Here is a 17797-nt window from a genome sequence, read left to right as displayed (position 1 = left end):
TGAATATTTTACAGTACATAAACTGAAGTGTTACGTAAACTTTGCCTTGACATTTGCTCAATATATTTCAATTTTTTCTTTCCTCCCTATCAAAAGCTAGACCATCAAAACGTCACTGAATATTCATGTAGATTTCATACATGCGTGATATTGCTACGGATTTGTTTCAGTCTTAAATAATCGGTGGTCATGTTAATAGCTGACATGCACCAATCTGTTGTGTATGTTCTAAATGACTTTGACTGGTCATACTTAGTGTGTGTTGTTGAGCATGGTAAACAGACGTAGGAGATTGATCAGGAATCAGGGAGTAGGGTACGGAGTGTAAATCGACAATTGTTGGTATACCGCAGGGAATTAATCTGGTATAGCATAACAAAATGTACATAAGATGACCACCAAATTGGTACAAGAGTGAAAAGATGCATAAATAATATGTATTCATTTTACGTAGAAAACCTTACCATTTTGTGAATAAATTGCTACTCATTATCCAAATACTAAATTATTTCCCTGTACCTATCACTACTCATGGCTAACATTTACCAATAGATTTGTAAGATCACCAAAGAGAATTGAAAATTTCCAAACTAAGATAGAAATCCTCCTCCCTCATTGGTTATGATCGGTGGGCTTTGATTGGGAATTGAATGTGTTATGCTGTGTTAAACCCACCCTTGATTCATTCCTGCATTATTAATTGCTTGTAAGGGATTTCAGGAGACCTTGAAAATCTACTCATCTTTTATATAATTCATGCACAGCTTTGGACTCAACAAGCTCTCATGCTTTCAGAGGTTAGTGGCTGTACCATGGTTCTAACTCCAATACATACTTACATACATATTTACATTTATTTGTATATATTAATCAAGTGAAAATTGTTTGATCATTCAGCTATGGCCTTAAAAATTAAATAAGCCATTTACATACTCAAGATGATATGTTTAATATAATGTGAAAACTTCCATCACAATCTGCCTGACAAAATCTGTCTGCAGTCTCAATGGCAAAATTTTACCTTTTTTTTTTACAATATTTTTATTTTACTTTATTGTTGCACAAAACAGAAAAATCCACTTACTGTTCAGATTTATGTTTTGCATTGCTTTGTAACCCAAGAGAACATGAATGTGCAATGTATGAAAAGCCTGGCCATTGGTGATTTGATTAAACAACTTTATCACGACCTTATCCTATGTTGCAGTATTAGAGGTTAATTCAATTATTCAGTGACATCTTTCATTCTCTGCATGATGTAACCTCTCCGCTACAATAACAAACCGGTCAGCATCTCTCATTACAATCATAACTTTTAATTGCTTTCTATGTTTTGTGCTTATGTGTTTGTTTATGTTAATTTGTAGTCAAGCTTGGGCACTTTGTTTGCAGTGTTTTGCTTCCTTTAGTACAGATGATTTGTGTTTGTGCACAAAGCATGTTATATGTTTGCTGCATTAGTATTATATTAAAGCTAAATGGGTAACTTGCAGGGAGGATTTGTGTGAATGGTAATCTGGGATGGGGGTGCACACAGGATAGGGGTGGGCACAAAGGTGGATTCATATAGGTAAAGTGCCCTTTAATGGATATTTTTGCGAATGGGGGAAGGAGGGGTGGGGGGAGTAGAATGTAGAAAGCAATCAAAACTTAGTATGCAACGTTTAAAACAAAATTTATTTTCTTATTATTCATATGGATTGGGTTTTTACCTAAATTTCCATTAGAAAGGAGTTCATGTTCCTTTAGGTCCCCTTGTTGGGGATATCACAACGTTGTTTTTTTATATAAGCACTTTTCTCTTAATTTTTCATATTTTGGTAAGTGCAACCGACATTCTGTTAAAGCAGCACTCAGTTGCTACTATGCAACAACAATACAATACTTAGTATTGATCCAAGTAGCATGGTGGGTTCAATTATGTTTCATTTAGGCCTTTGAATTGGCAAATTTTACTCATTGCTGCATAAATTTCTCTAAGTTTGCCGTTTTTTATAGATAGACTGGCGGTGTAGTCTAGATAAAAGAGCGGGATGCAGTTGAAGTTCACTTACATTTGACCTCAGATCAGTTGCAAATGCTACCCTTTGTTTTAGTACAGATATAACGACTTAAATAACAAAGGGCTAGAAAGAAAAATGTTGATTGTATTAATGTTCATACTCTCCATTGAACACAAACACACTACTGCTGATATTTAATATACTGATGTGAGTAAGGCTAACATGGAAACAATAATATCACCAGACGTGAGGATTTGGACCAAACTGTGCAAAGGTAAATCATCGTTTGAGACTTCACATTAGTGAAAAACACATTGAGAGACAAGCTAGCACACTTCAAATTGTGTTTCCAACCAGAAGGCTTTTATTGCTAGATTATTGGTTAATATTCCACACAAAAAAGAAAGAAAAAAGAGTGCCACAAGATATCCATGTTGACTTCACTTTTACGTTGTGTTATTTTGTGTTGACATGTGTTCACGACTTCACATTGTATGCATATTGTGTCTGAGGTCCTTGTCTGCAAATATCATTAAAATATATTAAAACATGAATTTTTTTTATTTTTTATGGCAAGAATAAGTTGACCTTTTGAAGCAACTCTAGTCTTCAGTTAATAGGGATATTTAAATGAGGTGGCCTACTAGCATTGTGGGAGATTTTGTCTAATTGATATGTCCTCTTTTCTTGCTATCTGTGATAGAATCAGGATTATTGAAGTTATTAGCAAACTTTTTGTTCTTTGCCATTGCAATTAACTTGTTTGTGTTGTCTGCCTATGGTCTGCTCAGTGTAAAAAGTTAACCAAGAAAGCTGCGTAGTGAGCTAAACCTTTTTGATGTTATCTGTTAACCCGATGTGAGTCATATCTTTGCAAGGCTGATAGCTGAATATTTTGTTTTGTTCAGTCATAACATTCTGAACGTCTGGAGATTCTCTCTTCTCACTCTGCCTGCCTGACAGTTTTTTTTCTTAAGATCTATGTATTTTTATTGTGCTTGTAAAGAAGTTATGAATCATTCCACAAATTATCAAACTTTGGAGTTCTTTTTGGTGTTCCCAAAACACACGGAACCAACTTGGGTTTACCTTGTTGTTTGCAAATTCAGGCATTTGTATGAGGTTTAGCTTTTCTATGATTGTGAGAAACCTCATTTGCTTTGCTGTGTTACTCTTAATGAAAGATTTTACAATTACAGGAAATATTTTACTGATGAGTGGCATAAAAAGTGGCATAAAAATATCAAAATTATACTTTAAAAGGTAACTAATTTTGGCTTAAAGTTTGATTAAATTCTTGGAACAGTTCTAAAAAGTTAAACAGCATGTTCATTTGTATTAAGTACAACCAGTAAGAAACTAAAGCACACTTGATTTTTATCAAGTAAGTTTGAAGGTTGTTGAATACAGAAAGCTAGCCTGGGTAAACTGTTTTGACATAAAGAAAGGGTTTTTAAAGGAGCTAAGCTCTTCAAACTATTTTTAAATCTCCTGTCCAAGGTAACAATATAGATATTTGACCATGGAACCTTCCATGGTATTACCAAGAGAGCTGTTCAAATTTTACGTAAATTGATGTCAAGTAGGGTAGGTCAAAGAGAATAAGGAAGCATAATCTTGTAAACCACTTTATGATAGTTATCTTCTTGGCTTATATTGGTTTTCCCAATCCTTTAATCCTGCAGAATTTGATTTCCATAACAAAAGCATTTGTATCAAAATCATCAACCATTGCCTAGAAAGGCCAAATGTAGACTTTGTCTGAGACTCTTGCAGGTGTCTCAATCAAAAAATTGAGCAGTTTGTTCCAATTTATGTCCTTTTCGTTTTAGTACTCTTTTCATTCTGTAGGTCAAATGATATGAAAATGAAAGTTATATCATTTTAAATTACCACAATCATTTTATATTTTGTCATCTTTTTTTTTATATGATCATAATTATAATTATGCAGAGCAGAAAGATATAAAGAAAAAAGGAACAACATTTCATTTCCTTCACAGACTAGATTTTGCCGCAGAGAATTGTTTTAAAGTATAAGTTGCTTCGTAGTAGTATGTTTATTCCTGATCCATTTTGAATCCTGTTTGTTAATTTCAGGTCAAAACAGGTGGAGAATTATCCGAACCTTCAATTCATTAAGTACACTATTATACATCAATTCATTAAGTACACTATTACACTGTCATATATGCCACTGTATTCCTACCGTATACATTTCTGTCTGTCTGGAAAAACTATTGTTTTAATTTAATTTAACAGGATGATGATGAAGAAGAGGATGATGATGAGTTTGACTTTGGTCCAGCTGAGGAGAGGCTAAAGATGTTGGAGGAGGAGGAATTGGAGGCTAAAGAGTCACCTCCTGAGGTATTTATTATCGGCAGGGTTGGATTTATGAAAGATGTATTTAGTGTGACATCATCTAGATGTGATTACCACAGTGCCCATGTATCTATGGCGATATACAATAACTACTATGAACATGTTCCCTTAACTGTGTTACATATATGTACTGTAACTGCACAATAGACACTGGTAGCATTGTTTGTAAAGTATAAACTTACAAAAACTATTTTGCAAAAGCAAGTTTAGTCTACAAAAGCCTAAATGACTAAGATGGCTAAGATGGAAACAGTTCAAGAAGCAAACATTTAATATGGCATCCAGAGGCACTTTCTTGAATTATTTATTGATTTCCTGGGAGTCATGCATGATGTTTAAGAAGCTTTTTGCACCCATATTTCAAACATATTGACTTCCAAAATTCCAGGCGAAAGCTTTCTCATTCTAGTGGAATCTGGTCAGGTCATCAATGAAATCACATAGATGAACGAAACTAAACGATAGAGCCAAATCCGAGAAATCACCGTTACCACTGTCCTTCAGAAGAATATTTTTGCTCTCAGCGTCGGAATTTACGTTCTTCCGTCTTTATAAATGTCTGTTATTCCACAGAGCTGTGTACATCAGTTCTTGTTTTTTTTTTATATTGCGGTGTGTACATAAAGTAACCGTTGTGAGTGCTACTATTAAACATGTCATTGAAGTTTTGTTGTCACTTTCTCCATTTCTTTCATTTCTCAGGGCCTGGAGAACGTGAGGAGAAGCCGTGGCAGTGACGCCATGGCCCTAGAGAGGCAGACCAGCATTGTATCTGAAGATGGAGAAGTAGATGGAGATGAAGAGGATGGCAAGGATGAAGATGAAGATGTCCAAGAGGTTATCATTTATCCAGAAGGAGATCCATCTCCTAATGAATGGTAATGAAAAGATCTTTTCTCTTCAGTTTGAAGGAATTTTAAGCAAGTATTACCATCTGCTAATGAATGGTAAAGAATAGATCTCATGGCTTCAAGTGAAGGAGTTTTAAGCAAGTATTGATAAAGAATAGATCTCATGTCTTCAAGTGAAGGAATTTCAAGCAATTTTTACCGTCAAATAGAGTTAGTTAGTACCAACTTTATGTTAATTAGTTTGATTGGTAGAGCATTTGACTGTTAAATTCCTGTCATTCCCTTCAAAATCAATGACTTCATTGCTGCTTGCTAGTTTGGTTATAGTAATCAAGCAGTTTTCATTTCAAAATTTCTTTAAATACATATAAATATATGCAGATTTCTCTTGAAATATTTTCTTTTCTATTGTATGGATTGTGTAAATTTAAAAGTGCTGTGTGATTTCTGGTGATGCTGTGTGTATAGGGCACTGTGACATCTGAATGGTATCCTAGCAACAAAGTGGTTCCTCCATCTCAGGGATTGGACCGCAGAGTTGATGACTCAAAACCAGTATTCTCGTTGGTCAAATGTATTATTTGTAATTTCGAAATTTATTTACAAATTTTAGTTTCCTGTGCACCTATTGTTCTGTAATTTTAATGTTTTGGGGTAGTGGGGGTTGACTTTCTTGCAACTTTCTTAACTTAAAAAAAACACTTTAAATAAGTACCGTGTTGCTAATAATCAGCATTTGATTCCAACGACAAATAAAACACAATAATTGATTCCAACATATCCGGTTTTCGTTCGCTACTTCGTCTTTTACAGTCTTGACTTCCAAGTTACATCGTCGACTCTAAGCGTCGAGGAATTAGCTAGAAAGAAACACAAGAGGACGAACAGCAAGGACATGCTGACCGATAAGGAAGGTTCCAAGCTGACCATCAGTGACCAATCTGAAGAAGGTTAGGTGCAATCTTGCTCATTTCTGTGCTTCTGTAGTCCATTAATGATGTATTTTGAAGGTACTTGCCCCTCAAATAACATCTTAACCTCAATATACAATCTGCTGGAATCTGTCTGTGCTGAAAGGTTGTCTTTGTTTTTTATATATATATATATATATATATATATATATATATATATATATATATATATATATATATATATATATATATATATATATATATATATATTTATATATATATATATATATATATGTAGATGTTTGATGCATCACCATGGCGATCTTATGTGATATATGTCTTTGAATAACTCAAGAATGTCTTTCACTTTAGTTGTATTTTTCACTGGGATTGACTCATCATTTAAATCTATTGGAATTTACTGAGGCGACAAGTTTGCAAGACCTTGAATAAATCATCTGACTGTTTTTCTGACAACTTCAGTCCTTTACTGAAATTATTTTGATGGAAGATTTTTAATAAAGCATTGATTTTCAGTATGTAGTTATGCAGTAATAACTCCTTCCTGTCCTTTGTCTGTGTGCTCAAGGTTATCGTGGTGTCAGTTGTATGGCTCAAGTTTACACATGTCAGCTGCTAACACAGTCGAAACATTTGATCCTTGTCTTGTGATACCGAGGAGATAACTGACGTTACGCTGCGTGATTTGATCCCAGTCTTGTCTCGGTCTGGTAATGCCAATTGGGCTGCATGAGTAGTGAATTATTAGGATGTTAATAAACTGTAAACTATTTGATGCAAATGTTCTTTACCATAGATTAAAGTTGTAGTTTGGGTTAGATTATTAATTTATATTATTCTGACCAAGTCTTGCAATATTCAGTCAATACATAAACTCTCATTTTAGCGAGCCTGTTGACTACTCCATAGTGGAAGTTATAAACCATTGAAGCCATCACTGAAAATTATGCGGCTCACAAGCGCAATATTGTTGTTGCCTCTTTTGGAATGCTTGTTTGCACCTAGTTTATGCCTAATATCTTTCTCGTTTCTGGTACTATTTAATTTGACTAAAGTGACAACATGTTTTCAGGTACCATATACAACCCTCTGTTAATGGTAAAGTACGCCACCACTGTACAGCGTTTGGCATGAAATACAAGCCCTTTAAGACGGAAGTGGATCATCTTTGCTATTATATTTTAAAACATTAAATTTATTGAAACTTCAGGACATAATCAATCTAGGAACTGCTTCAATCACATATCGTTTCATACACAATCTGCTACCAGACGCTCTCTCTAACTTTTTCACAATCAATTCCCTCATTCATAACTACAATACACGGAATCCTCAGCTTCTTTTGCATACTGTAAATCGCACAACTTCTTCCCACTCAAGCCTTCGTTATCGTGCTACCAATCTTTGGAACTCATTACTCAAGGCAATAAGTGACAGGCCTAGCTTAAAATCTTTTAGGTATAACTTAAGTAATTATTATTTAAACAAATACTAACTCTTGACAAGTGATTGAAAGACTCCAATTTGTTGTATGGACAAACTCAGGTGTTCAGATGCACTGGATTGTTTTGTTTTTCCGGGGGGGGGGGGGGGGTGTTATTGTTTTGTTCTGGTCTTTTTGTCCTATTGTATGAAATTGTGTATTTTGCTTTGTTGTATACTTTGATTGATCTCTTTCTCTTTATTTTAGGGAGCGAAGCACCCCGTCAAGCCCGCAAGGGTTTTTGTTCCGCTTCCTTCACTTCTTGTATTATTCAATACTACTTCATGTTATTTGTTATTTGTAAACGTTTAAATGCATGTTGTGAAAAACAAATAAATGAAATGAAAATGAAATCTGCAGGTCTGATCTCTGCGGAACCCAGCGATGACGAAGATGATGAGTACGTTGACTCCACGCCAGATGTCACACCCCTCTCGTCACCCACCAGGAAGACCAAATCATTTCCGTCCAGCCCCGAGGACGAAGAGAAGTTCCTCCACGCCAATTTTACTTTTGCCGAGAAGCAAAAGTTTGACCAGTGTCTGGAGCAAATTAAGGACATCCAGCAGCGTGATGAGGAAGATGTTGGTTCTGTGGCAGAGAGAAGACTAAGCATATCCAGTAAATTCCTGCAGAGATCAAGGTAAATCAAAAGAGAGAAAAGCATTGTTAAGAAACTGCTTATTTACTAAGAAGAAGAAGAAAAATATGCCTGTGTAGGTAAAATATATTTTGATCATTTCAATCTCAGTAGAATCTTCTTTATAGGCTTATTGTTTATTTCTGGACAATTTTACTTCCAAGTTAGAAAAAAGTTGCTTTGAAGTTTCTAGAAATGAAACTTGAAGTTTCTGACTTTTGTGAATTTAGTTTAGAAGAAAATTTCCTTCTGGGAAGACCATGATAGTTTCTCTTTGATAATACAATGGAAAATTCATAATTTGATACAGATGAGTGGACATCTCTCCTAATTATGTGTCTTTATTATTTTTCATTTAGCTGCTAACATGTTGTGTTAATTAAGCTAATTAACTAACATAAATGGGGTTATTGGCCCTGCTGTAGCTCCATTTGGCTTGTGATATACATTAGTATCTGTTTTATACATCTGCCTTTTATTTATTACAGAAATGACCCATCCCTTAAAAGCAGGACAGTTGATGGTTCCCAGATCCTTCAAGAGGTGTGTAATTTAATGATCTTAAAGCAGCATTTTGCGTCCTTTTCTATGATTTTCTCAACCTCACTGACTCCACTATGCCATAAGGACATACATAACTAGCTTATCTATTTAAATCTTACTTCAAATGGTGGCATAAAAGTCGAAAAATTTGCAACTTTCAACTTTGTTTTTCTCCAAGATATTTTCCGTTGGTATCCCAATAAACCTCGCCCATAATATGAATATTTAAACACTACGAACGTCATTGACCAATACGTAATATAACACCATGCTTGATTTGTGTACAGTCTATATAGCAGTTGTACCAGGGAGTTCCATAACAACTCCCTTGTATACCAACGCAAAGTCTTGAATCTATTTTTAGCAACGGCTCAAAACTAAACCTGTATCTCTGATTGGGTTGAATTCAAACTAGTGGGTTTGGGGGAACTGTATGCGATTAATTTTAAATGTGGAATTTGTCAGACACTTTTCTCATAATCCGCAAATATCCTTAATTACTCGCCAATTAACGTTGTTGGCAGGGAAAAACTTGGCTAATATATTAATTTGATTGATAAATGTAAAAAACTTGATGGACATGTCAAAAAAGTAGAAAACGGCGACCAAACGCAAAATGCTGCTTTAATAAGAACCTCATCTTTTGTCTGTTTCTTATTTGGTAAAAGCTTTGTTATTATTGTATTTCATATTCATACTACTTGTATCTCATAACTGCTGACTGTTTAAAGTATTGTTTCTTCCTCGTTCAATATTTAGTATTTAATATTCATTAACTGTATATGTCTAATAACTGCTGACTCAGTATAAGCTGAGTGTTAGCTTAGCTTTCTTGTTATTTTGTAGTTTATATCTCATGCTATGTGTCATAACTGCTGTCTTAAGCATTACATGATTATGATCAACCAATAGTATTAACTTCCTTAGTAATACTGTGAACTCATATCCTATATTAATATCTGGTCAAATTGTAACTGTCAATAAAAGAGCATATATTTTTTGGCCAATTCATGGGGGTTTTCTCCCGGATCAAATCCAGGTTAATAATAGTTTGTATTGAAGTTTGTGATATCAATCTGGTACTGTAGTAGAGGAACTCATTTCAACATATTGCTTTAACGGCTTAGGTATATCTAAGACTTGACTATTAAGCAAATCCATTTATTGTATGATCTTCCACCTCTGCATGCAAAGAACTAGGGGAACAATTAGACATGTATGAAACATCAGGCTCGTAGACAGTAAAGTTTGACAAGGGGAGAGGGGGTATGGGCAGTGATCAGACTGGTGCAAAAAGAATATAAAGCTTTCAAATATCTATCACAAATGAGGCATATTTTATAAATTGATTATGTATCTTTCAAAGCTACTGTATGTGGTTAGGTGTGGACTTACACTTTTTTTAATTAGATTTTGAATACATTTCTGATCAAATTTGCCTTTCTGCATAGCTCTTTAATATATATAAAAAAAAATTAAAAAGCTTTGCATGCTTCATGCTATCAACTTGTCTTGCATGAAATTATCTTTGGCGTTCACATCATCATCGTTATTCCAGCTTCTTAAGAAAAGACAAGAGGACACCAGAAGAGCCGTGGAAGCGATGCGTAAACGTCTTCAAACAGTAAGTCATTCACCGGCATTGGTTATTCAGATAAACTCCTCGTCTTCTGATTGGACAAACAAGATTCGAAATTTGATGTAATCTCCTTGTTTTCTTTTGAAAGCTTAGTTTACTAAAAAAAAAAAAAAAACGATGAAATGGAAAATGTCATATTAAGAACTTTATTAAAAAACAAAAGTCAACTTTAAATCTTTCTGTATACTGAAGTCATCCGTATGTGATGTAGTTTCATCAGTTTATGACAAAGTTGTTGAAACAAGAAATATCTTTACCTGATTTTCTGTTGTTTTTTGGACATTGCCACTTGTGGAGTTGTAGTAGTGACCTCCTAGCATTACTCCATGCCTATTAAAGAAATCATAGAAATATGAATTAGACAAATTTCTCACAAATATGACTATAATGAAGGATCTAAAACGGCTTTTAATTTCCGACGTAGAATATATAAGGATTTTATTTAAGTATAGGAGCCACAGTCAAAAGTCATTTTTCATGGTTTCCTTGTTGTCCTTTCCTTGTTTCATCTGTACCCTTATAAACTGATGCATGTCAAAAGACCAATCCTATCCCACAGGCATTTGATCATCTTTGCATCCTCTCTGTAAAATTTCAAGTAACGCCTTTATGTCTTTTGCATTCTTCAAAACCTTTGTTCTTTGAATGTTGGCAGGGGAAATAGCAAGTGGTGAAAAGGCAAAAAAATACTAAAAGGTATATTAAAAATCTAACAGATTGTTGAGGAAAACATTATTCCTAATGGACATCTTGATCTCAAACTAGGCTTTGATAGGATCAATAGAAAGATCAATTTATGAGTCCAAAAATAATAAGAATAATAAGAACTAAATCTCTCCCAAAACAAAACCATTTATTCCTATTTTAGTTATTTATATCTTACGTTAAATTTTAGATGGGGATTAATGAACTAATTTCTTATCCAGTTAACCACACTGATCCATTCTACTGTGCAAGCAAGGGCGTAGGAACCGAGGGGGCTGGGGGGGCGCCAGCCCCCCCAGTGAAAAATGTGGAGGGGCGGAAGTATCATTCCGCCCCCCCGCTCCGCAAGTCAGAAAACCCCTTTTTCATTTCCAAATGAGAAAAAAAATCTCATTTGGAGCACCAAATTGCATCTAAGGCCAGGTGAAAATACAAAATTAAGTTTACAAAATGGAGTGGGTGTTGAAGTGTGCTATATTGCACCAAATTGCATCTGAGGCCACCTGGAAATGCAAAAAATTCCAAAGGGGAGGGGGACACCCCCTCCCCTTAGACCCCTCCCCCAGGCCGGCCATCAGTCTTCAGCCCCCCCACTCAAAAGTACCTTCCTACGCCACTGTGTGCAAGCATGTTGGCAACAGAGAAATAGTTGATTTGACCAAGTACCTTGATAGCTTTGGTGGCCATCTTGACAATATTTTGTGGTTTTAAGAGGATTTATTCTAAAACAAGAAATGCTGTCTGTCTATCTGTAATGTCTGTCTTCGTAAATTTGCAGCTGAGCTTCTTACTCTGCAAAGTTGCATGAATTTTATGAGTGTAACATTTGAAGCTATCATTTATTGATGGAACTGATGTGGTGATAGAAGTCTCAGGTCAAAAGGTCATATGAAGATGATTTCATGATTTGTTTGAAATTAGATGATTTATTTGAAAATATGCACACACAAATAAACAGATGTTATACACAGCAGTTTGTGGATTTTTATCAAATAAGTCGTAATTAAATTTTTATGGAAAAGTTAAAATGTATAGAACAGTCATAAGCATCAATGGTTTCTCACTAAATTTGATAATAGTGATTTATCAGTAAACCTAAATTAAGGTTGCTATCAGATCAAAGGGGATTTAAGATCATTTAACACCTTTTTTTTTCTTTAAGTGAAAAGAAATCAATTAAGTACATTATCAAATCCTTACAAAAAAGTTTCGTCTAGACCCCATTTTTGGCTTTACCCCCAGCAATAACTTCGTTTCATAGACTGAATCACTAGCCGGGGGGGGGGGTGGAGGGGGTGCTTCTTCTTTAGCTAAAGCTGCCCCAGGCTTCAACAAAGTTAGCTATACTTTAACTTTTACCATTTCTTCTTGTAGACATGTTTATAGAGCTACATTGACTTCCCTTTGATTGATTATTATGTCATAGTCTTGCTTGTCTGCCAAAAAAAGTGTCTTATTATTTAAACTTATTAATACACAATTACTTCTTGGCTGTATTTCTTGATACCATTATGGCATAATGAACTTTGACATAAACTTAATAACCAAAGCTCTCTTAATAAGAACAATGGGTACACTGGATGTAGGCAATGAATCCCAATGTTTGTGAATCCTAAATCTAAGTTCCACAAAGAATGGTATTCTTAAGCCTTGCAACAGTGACCGTTTGGTTGTGTTAATGTGAAACATAACCATTCAAACATTCATGTGTTTAAACTAATGGAATATGAGACTTTACAAAAGCTGGGAAGTGGTAGTGCAGCATATTAATAGTGTAGCCACAAGAAACCATTATAGTAAAGTAGGTGTTTTATAAATTAGTTTGAAATTCTTTGACTAACAAGTATTGAGTCTCATTAGTGCATTAAAACTATCGCTTATCAAATTTGCATCAGATCAAAGTTCATCAAGTTAAATTTTGTATTTGTTGAACTTTTCAACATAACTATATATTTATCACTGTTACTAAAGCGAAATGCATTCCTCTCGAAGCTTAACATACCCACAACAGAAATACCAGCCAAACATTATGTATACTTCTTTGTAGTGTTAATAAGATTGTAGTGTTAATAACGTAGTGTTAGTAACTTAGTGTAAGATTGTAGTGTTAATAACTCTTCTATGTAGTGTTAATAAGAAAATGATTTCAAATGATTCCTTTTGATATCTTTTTATTCTTTCTGTTAGTGTTCCATTACCAGTATTCCTGAAGTCAAGACCCCACCTACAACCCCTTCTGTGGAAGCTAGACCGCCCTCACTGCTGCCTCCCAGCACCATTCCAACAAACCCATCGAAGGTCAGCAGCAGTATTGAATCTAACATACCCAACTCAAACTCATTGTCACCGCATGGAGATGGAACAGTAAATTCTGCCAGTATTGTAAATAAAACTCTGGATTCTGTGAGCGAATCTGTCGCAGCTGGCAAAGAGGAGGTCGAGAAGGAAGAAGAGACGGTTACAGATGAAGCCAAAAATACTGAAATAATCTCGAAACCGACAGAGGAAAATAAGAAGCCGGCCGATGAAATCGATAGCGGAAAGGAGGCGAGAGGACCGGACAGGCCGACAGATCTCAAACTGCCTTATGTAATACAGAAACGTGCTGAATGTGACACACAGGAACAAGTCTGTAATGAGGCTACAAATTCCAAACCTCAAGGAGAGAAAGAGGACCAGAAGGCAACAGAGTTGTTGCTCATGAAGACGAAGATGAAGGCAGATGAGGTCTCGGAGGGGAGGAGCAACAGATCTCCAAATAAGAAGTCCTCGAAAGATGACCTCTGCAAGGAGTCAAAAGAACAGAAGACGGTCAAGGGATCATCAGCCATGAAGAGATCCTCGTCTTTATCAAGACTCTCACTTCCAGGTAAAATCAACTTTATCTCCTGTCGTATAAAAAAATTAAAAAAAACTCTACTGGTACATAAGTCCTTGGCATTGTAATGGGTACAGGGTTACTAGTTGTATGTGCTGTTCTGTGCTTTATTTTGAACGTCTGGATGTGAAGAGTATTGTAACTTGTGTCAACCAGACAGTACCTTCTACGAGAGTCTTTGTACTAGTGAAGTTTAGAATTAGTCGGCTATCACTTTTCACCTTCTTGTCATGATGTAGAAATAGCGTTTGTAATACATAACCAATACATTATCCAGGATTTTATCCCAGATTCAGGGTTTTGATATAAGAGGACTTCTAAAGGTGCTGAAATATTAAACACTGGTCACTTTTATTTCCCGATATTGTTTGTGTCATATGTTTTTGGTATTTTAATTTTGGAATGTCTTTCACAGTTGATGACGTGTCTAAATGTTGGTCTATTCCATCAAAATAATGTTTTTGTCTCTCCTCTTTGGTGATCTTTGCTTATAAGGATATATGTACTCTGTACAGTAAGACAGGTCTTTTTTAGGGCATTGCAGAAAGTACACATCAAAGAATTTAACAATAACCAAAAAAAGTATATATATTGTAGAATAAACTATCTTGATTTATTAAACAATGTCTTTCACTTTGCATATGAAATTATCTTTGGTATTTTGAAGTGCAAGTTATTCTGTGGTCAGTTTATGTACAAATAGATGATTCATTTCTGATGAAAAACTTGGGTCATTGGAAAGAAATTCTCTTAACTTGTAAGGCAGTTGCATCATACATAACAAACTAAAATTTGTAATTTTGATTATTTTGTAGGACAACTATAGGATGAACAAAGAATCGCTCTTGTGAAGATCACTGCAAAACTTCTCCATCGTTTTTGGTCATGATTTGATTATCAAGAACTAGCTATGTGTACCTATGCTTAAAACAAGTGTTAAGTTGCCACTGGCACCATATTAAGTGTTTCAAATATTAAAAACTTTGAGGTTCATGTTGACCATTATAATTTAAAGTAAACCTTTGATCATTCTCGTAGATACCAGCTCTGAGAACGGCGAGCCTCGTTCCAGGGGAAGGAGTCAGAGCATCGAACGTCAGGGTAACCCTCCCAACACCTCTGCGAGACAAAAACACAGAGCACGACCAGATAGGAACACCGCAGATAGGAACTACTCCCCTTCACTCAGATCATATGAAGCTAGCACAGAGAGTGCCAAGGCCAAGATCAAGAAAAAGGTCGGGCCTGGTCTTGATCCATCCTTACAGAAGTTGAAAAAGAAAAGAAACTCTCAGTCTACTTCAGGTCCATTGAAGGCCACAGAGGATGCTATCAGACCATCGACTGAAACCAAAGAGAGAGAAGAAGATGTCGGACCGGAGGAAAACAAACCTGATGAAATAGAGATGAAGGGGGCTACTACTACTACTACTACTACTGAGGTGTTAGAGAATCACAGAGATGAAACTAGGACAACTAACAACTTGTATGAAGCAGACACAGAACATGCTAGGAGAGGTAGGTTACTCACAAACTAAAAATAAGTTTAATCTATTGACTGATATATATGCCTTTATATACTGTTAATGGAATGGCATTGGATAAATGTATAAGAATAAAGGACTCTTGTAAGGTTTGTATAAAGCAGACACAGAACATGCTAGGAGAGGTAGGTAATTATAACAAAAAGGGGAAAAAGAAGAAAAAAAACAGGTTGTCTATAGACTGGCATAGGCCTTTGTAAACTATTTACAGAGGTGTGGTATCAGGTTATCACATGTATGAATCTATGGCATAGGCCTTTGTAAACTATTTACAGAGGTGTGGTATCTGGTTATCACATATATGAATCTATGGGATAGGCCTTTGTAAACTATTTACAGAGGTGTGGTATCAGGTAATCACATGTATGAATCTATGGGATAGGCCTTTGTAAACTATTTACAGAGGTGTGGTATCTGGTTATCACATATATGAATCTATGGGATAGGCCTTTGTAAACTATTTACAGAGGTGTGGTATCTGGTTATCACATGTATGAATCTATGGGATAGGCCTTTGTAAACTATTTACAGAGGTGTGGTATCAGGTTATCACATGTATGAATCTATGGCATAGGCCTTTGTAAACTATTTACAGAGGTGTGGTATCTGGTTATCACATGTATGAATCTATGGGATAGGCCTTTGTAAACTATTTACAGAGGTGTGGTATCAGGTAATCACATGTATGAATCTATGGGATAGGCCTTTGTAAACTATTTACAGAGGTGTGGTATCTGGTAATCACATGTATGAATCTATGGGATAGGCCTTTGTAAACTATTTACAGAGGTGTGGTATCAGGTAATCACATGTATGAATCTATGGGATAGGCCTTTGTAAACTATTTACAGAGGTGTGGTATCTGGTAATCACATGTATGAATCTATGGGATAGGCCTTTGTAAACTATTTACAGAGGTGTGGTATCAGGTAATCACATGTATGAATCTATGGCATAGGCCTTTGTAAACTATTTACAGAGGTGTGGTATCTGGTTATCACATGTATGAATCTATGGGATAATCCTTTGTAAACTATTTACAGAGGTGTGGTATCTGGTTATCACATGTATGAATCTATGGGATAATCCTTTGTAAACTATTTACAGAGGTGTGGTATCTGGTTATCACATGTATGAATCTATGTAACTGCTCCAAAAGACATTCCATAAGACAGGCTATGTTACAGTATCTATATTCTGTTAGAAATAAACTTCCAAGATATTCTGAAATTGGAGTGGTTTAACCAGTCTTTTGTTATGTTCACAATGGCATACAAATGAGTCATTGATAAAAACATTTCTGTGATAATAATAGTGTACACATATTGCAGTTTTTTTTTGCCATTCTATAAAACATACCCATAGATCATCAGTTCACATAGTCTGGGTGGATACGTGTGCATTATAAATCTTTGTTATAATTATTATTATCAACTGTGGTTTTTCATTAAATGATTTGCTCTGGTGGGTTCGTTTGATATTTGTTACAGATTTGTGGACAACCTACAATATAAAGGGCTTGTTAGACAATAGACAGATCTTTGAAAAGCAGTGCATGAGTATGATTGTGTGGGATGCTGTTGCACTAATGTACTAGCATCAATAAAATATCTGTAGGTCATTTTCTAACAATATTTTTTTCTGTTCTTGCTCCTCTTTTTAGATAACTCTGCAAACAGTCTAGTAGCTGCCTTGGAAGAAGGAATAAAACACATGAAGGACAGTTTCTCGCAGAGTTTAGTTACATTGAGTCAGGTATGTTATGAGTACTTTGTTAATACAACAAGCAGGCAAATTTTCCTGATATGATTTAAATTTTAATGGTAAAACAAAGAATTGGTTCATGTTGATCTGCTTTGCTATCCATCACAGGACAATCACAGGAATAAAAATAAAACATTTTGAAGTTATGTTTGGAGAAGAGGTGGTGTGGTCTGTTCAAGTAACCCCTCTCCAGTTTTTGTGAAGTATGATTTTAATGTAATATGTAATGTGAGTCAACCCCATCTATATATGGAATATGCCAGTATAAACCTGTGAAAAAATTTTTTACTATATGTTTGCTATGTTTACTATATTTGTTGTCTTCTATAGATATTAATACTTTCAAGTGGATATTTACAGATTTATTGTTACTCATGATGAGTGGTCTTAGATTGCTCTTTGTAAGGTCAGAGGTCACCGCGCTGGTTTTC

At 35.2% G+C, this 17797-nt stretch overlaps 1 protein-coding gene across 4 annotated transcripts in view; it reads left to right on the top strand.

Annotated features, from left to right (window-relative positions):
* The window catches only part of LOC139971638 (uncharacterized), a 62084-nt gene that overhangs the window by 38995 nt on the left and 5292 nt on the right, over positions 1-17797 (top strand). For 2 of the 4 annotated variants that reach the window (XM_071978285.1, XM_071978284.1), the window contains exons 24-33: positions 765-797; positions 4265-4372; positions 5090-5265; positions 6052-6188; positions 8014-8296; positions 8782-8836; positions 10395-10460; positions 13368-14049; positions 15097-15576; positions 17266-17357. In XM_071978285.1, coding sequence (XP_071834386.1) covers positions 765-797; positions 4265-4372; positions 5090-5265; positions 6052-6188; positions 8014-8296; positions 8782-8836; positions 10395-10460; positions 13368-14049; positions 15097-15576; positions 17266-17357 — 2112 coding nt within the window. The remainder of the gene's footprint in view (positions 1-764; positions 798-4264; positions 4373-5089; positions 5266-6051; positions 6189-8013; positions 8297-8781; positions 8837-10394; positions 10461-13367; positions 14050-15096; positions 15577-17265; positions 17358-17797) is intronic. The other 2 variants (XM_071978287.1, XM_071978286.1) reach the window with 2 other exon arrangements.

Source organism: Apostichopus japonicus, chromosome 8 (genome assembly GCF_037975245.1).
Source record: "Apostichopus japonicus isolate 1M-3 chromosome 8, ASM3797524v1, whole genome shotgun sequence".
Classification (NCBI taxonomy): Eukaryota; Metazoa; Echinodermata; class Holothuroidea; order Aspidochirotida; family Stichopodidae; genus Apostichopus; species Apostichopus japonicus.
This window is presented reverse-complemented; position numbering and strand designations above follow the sequence as displayed.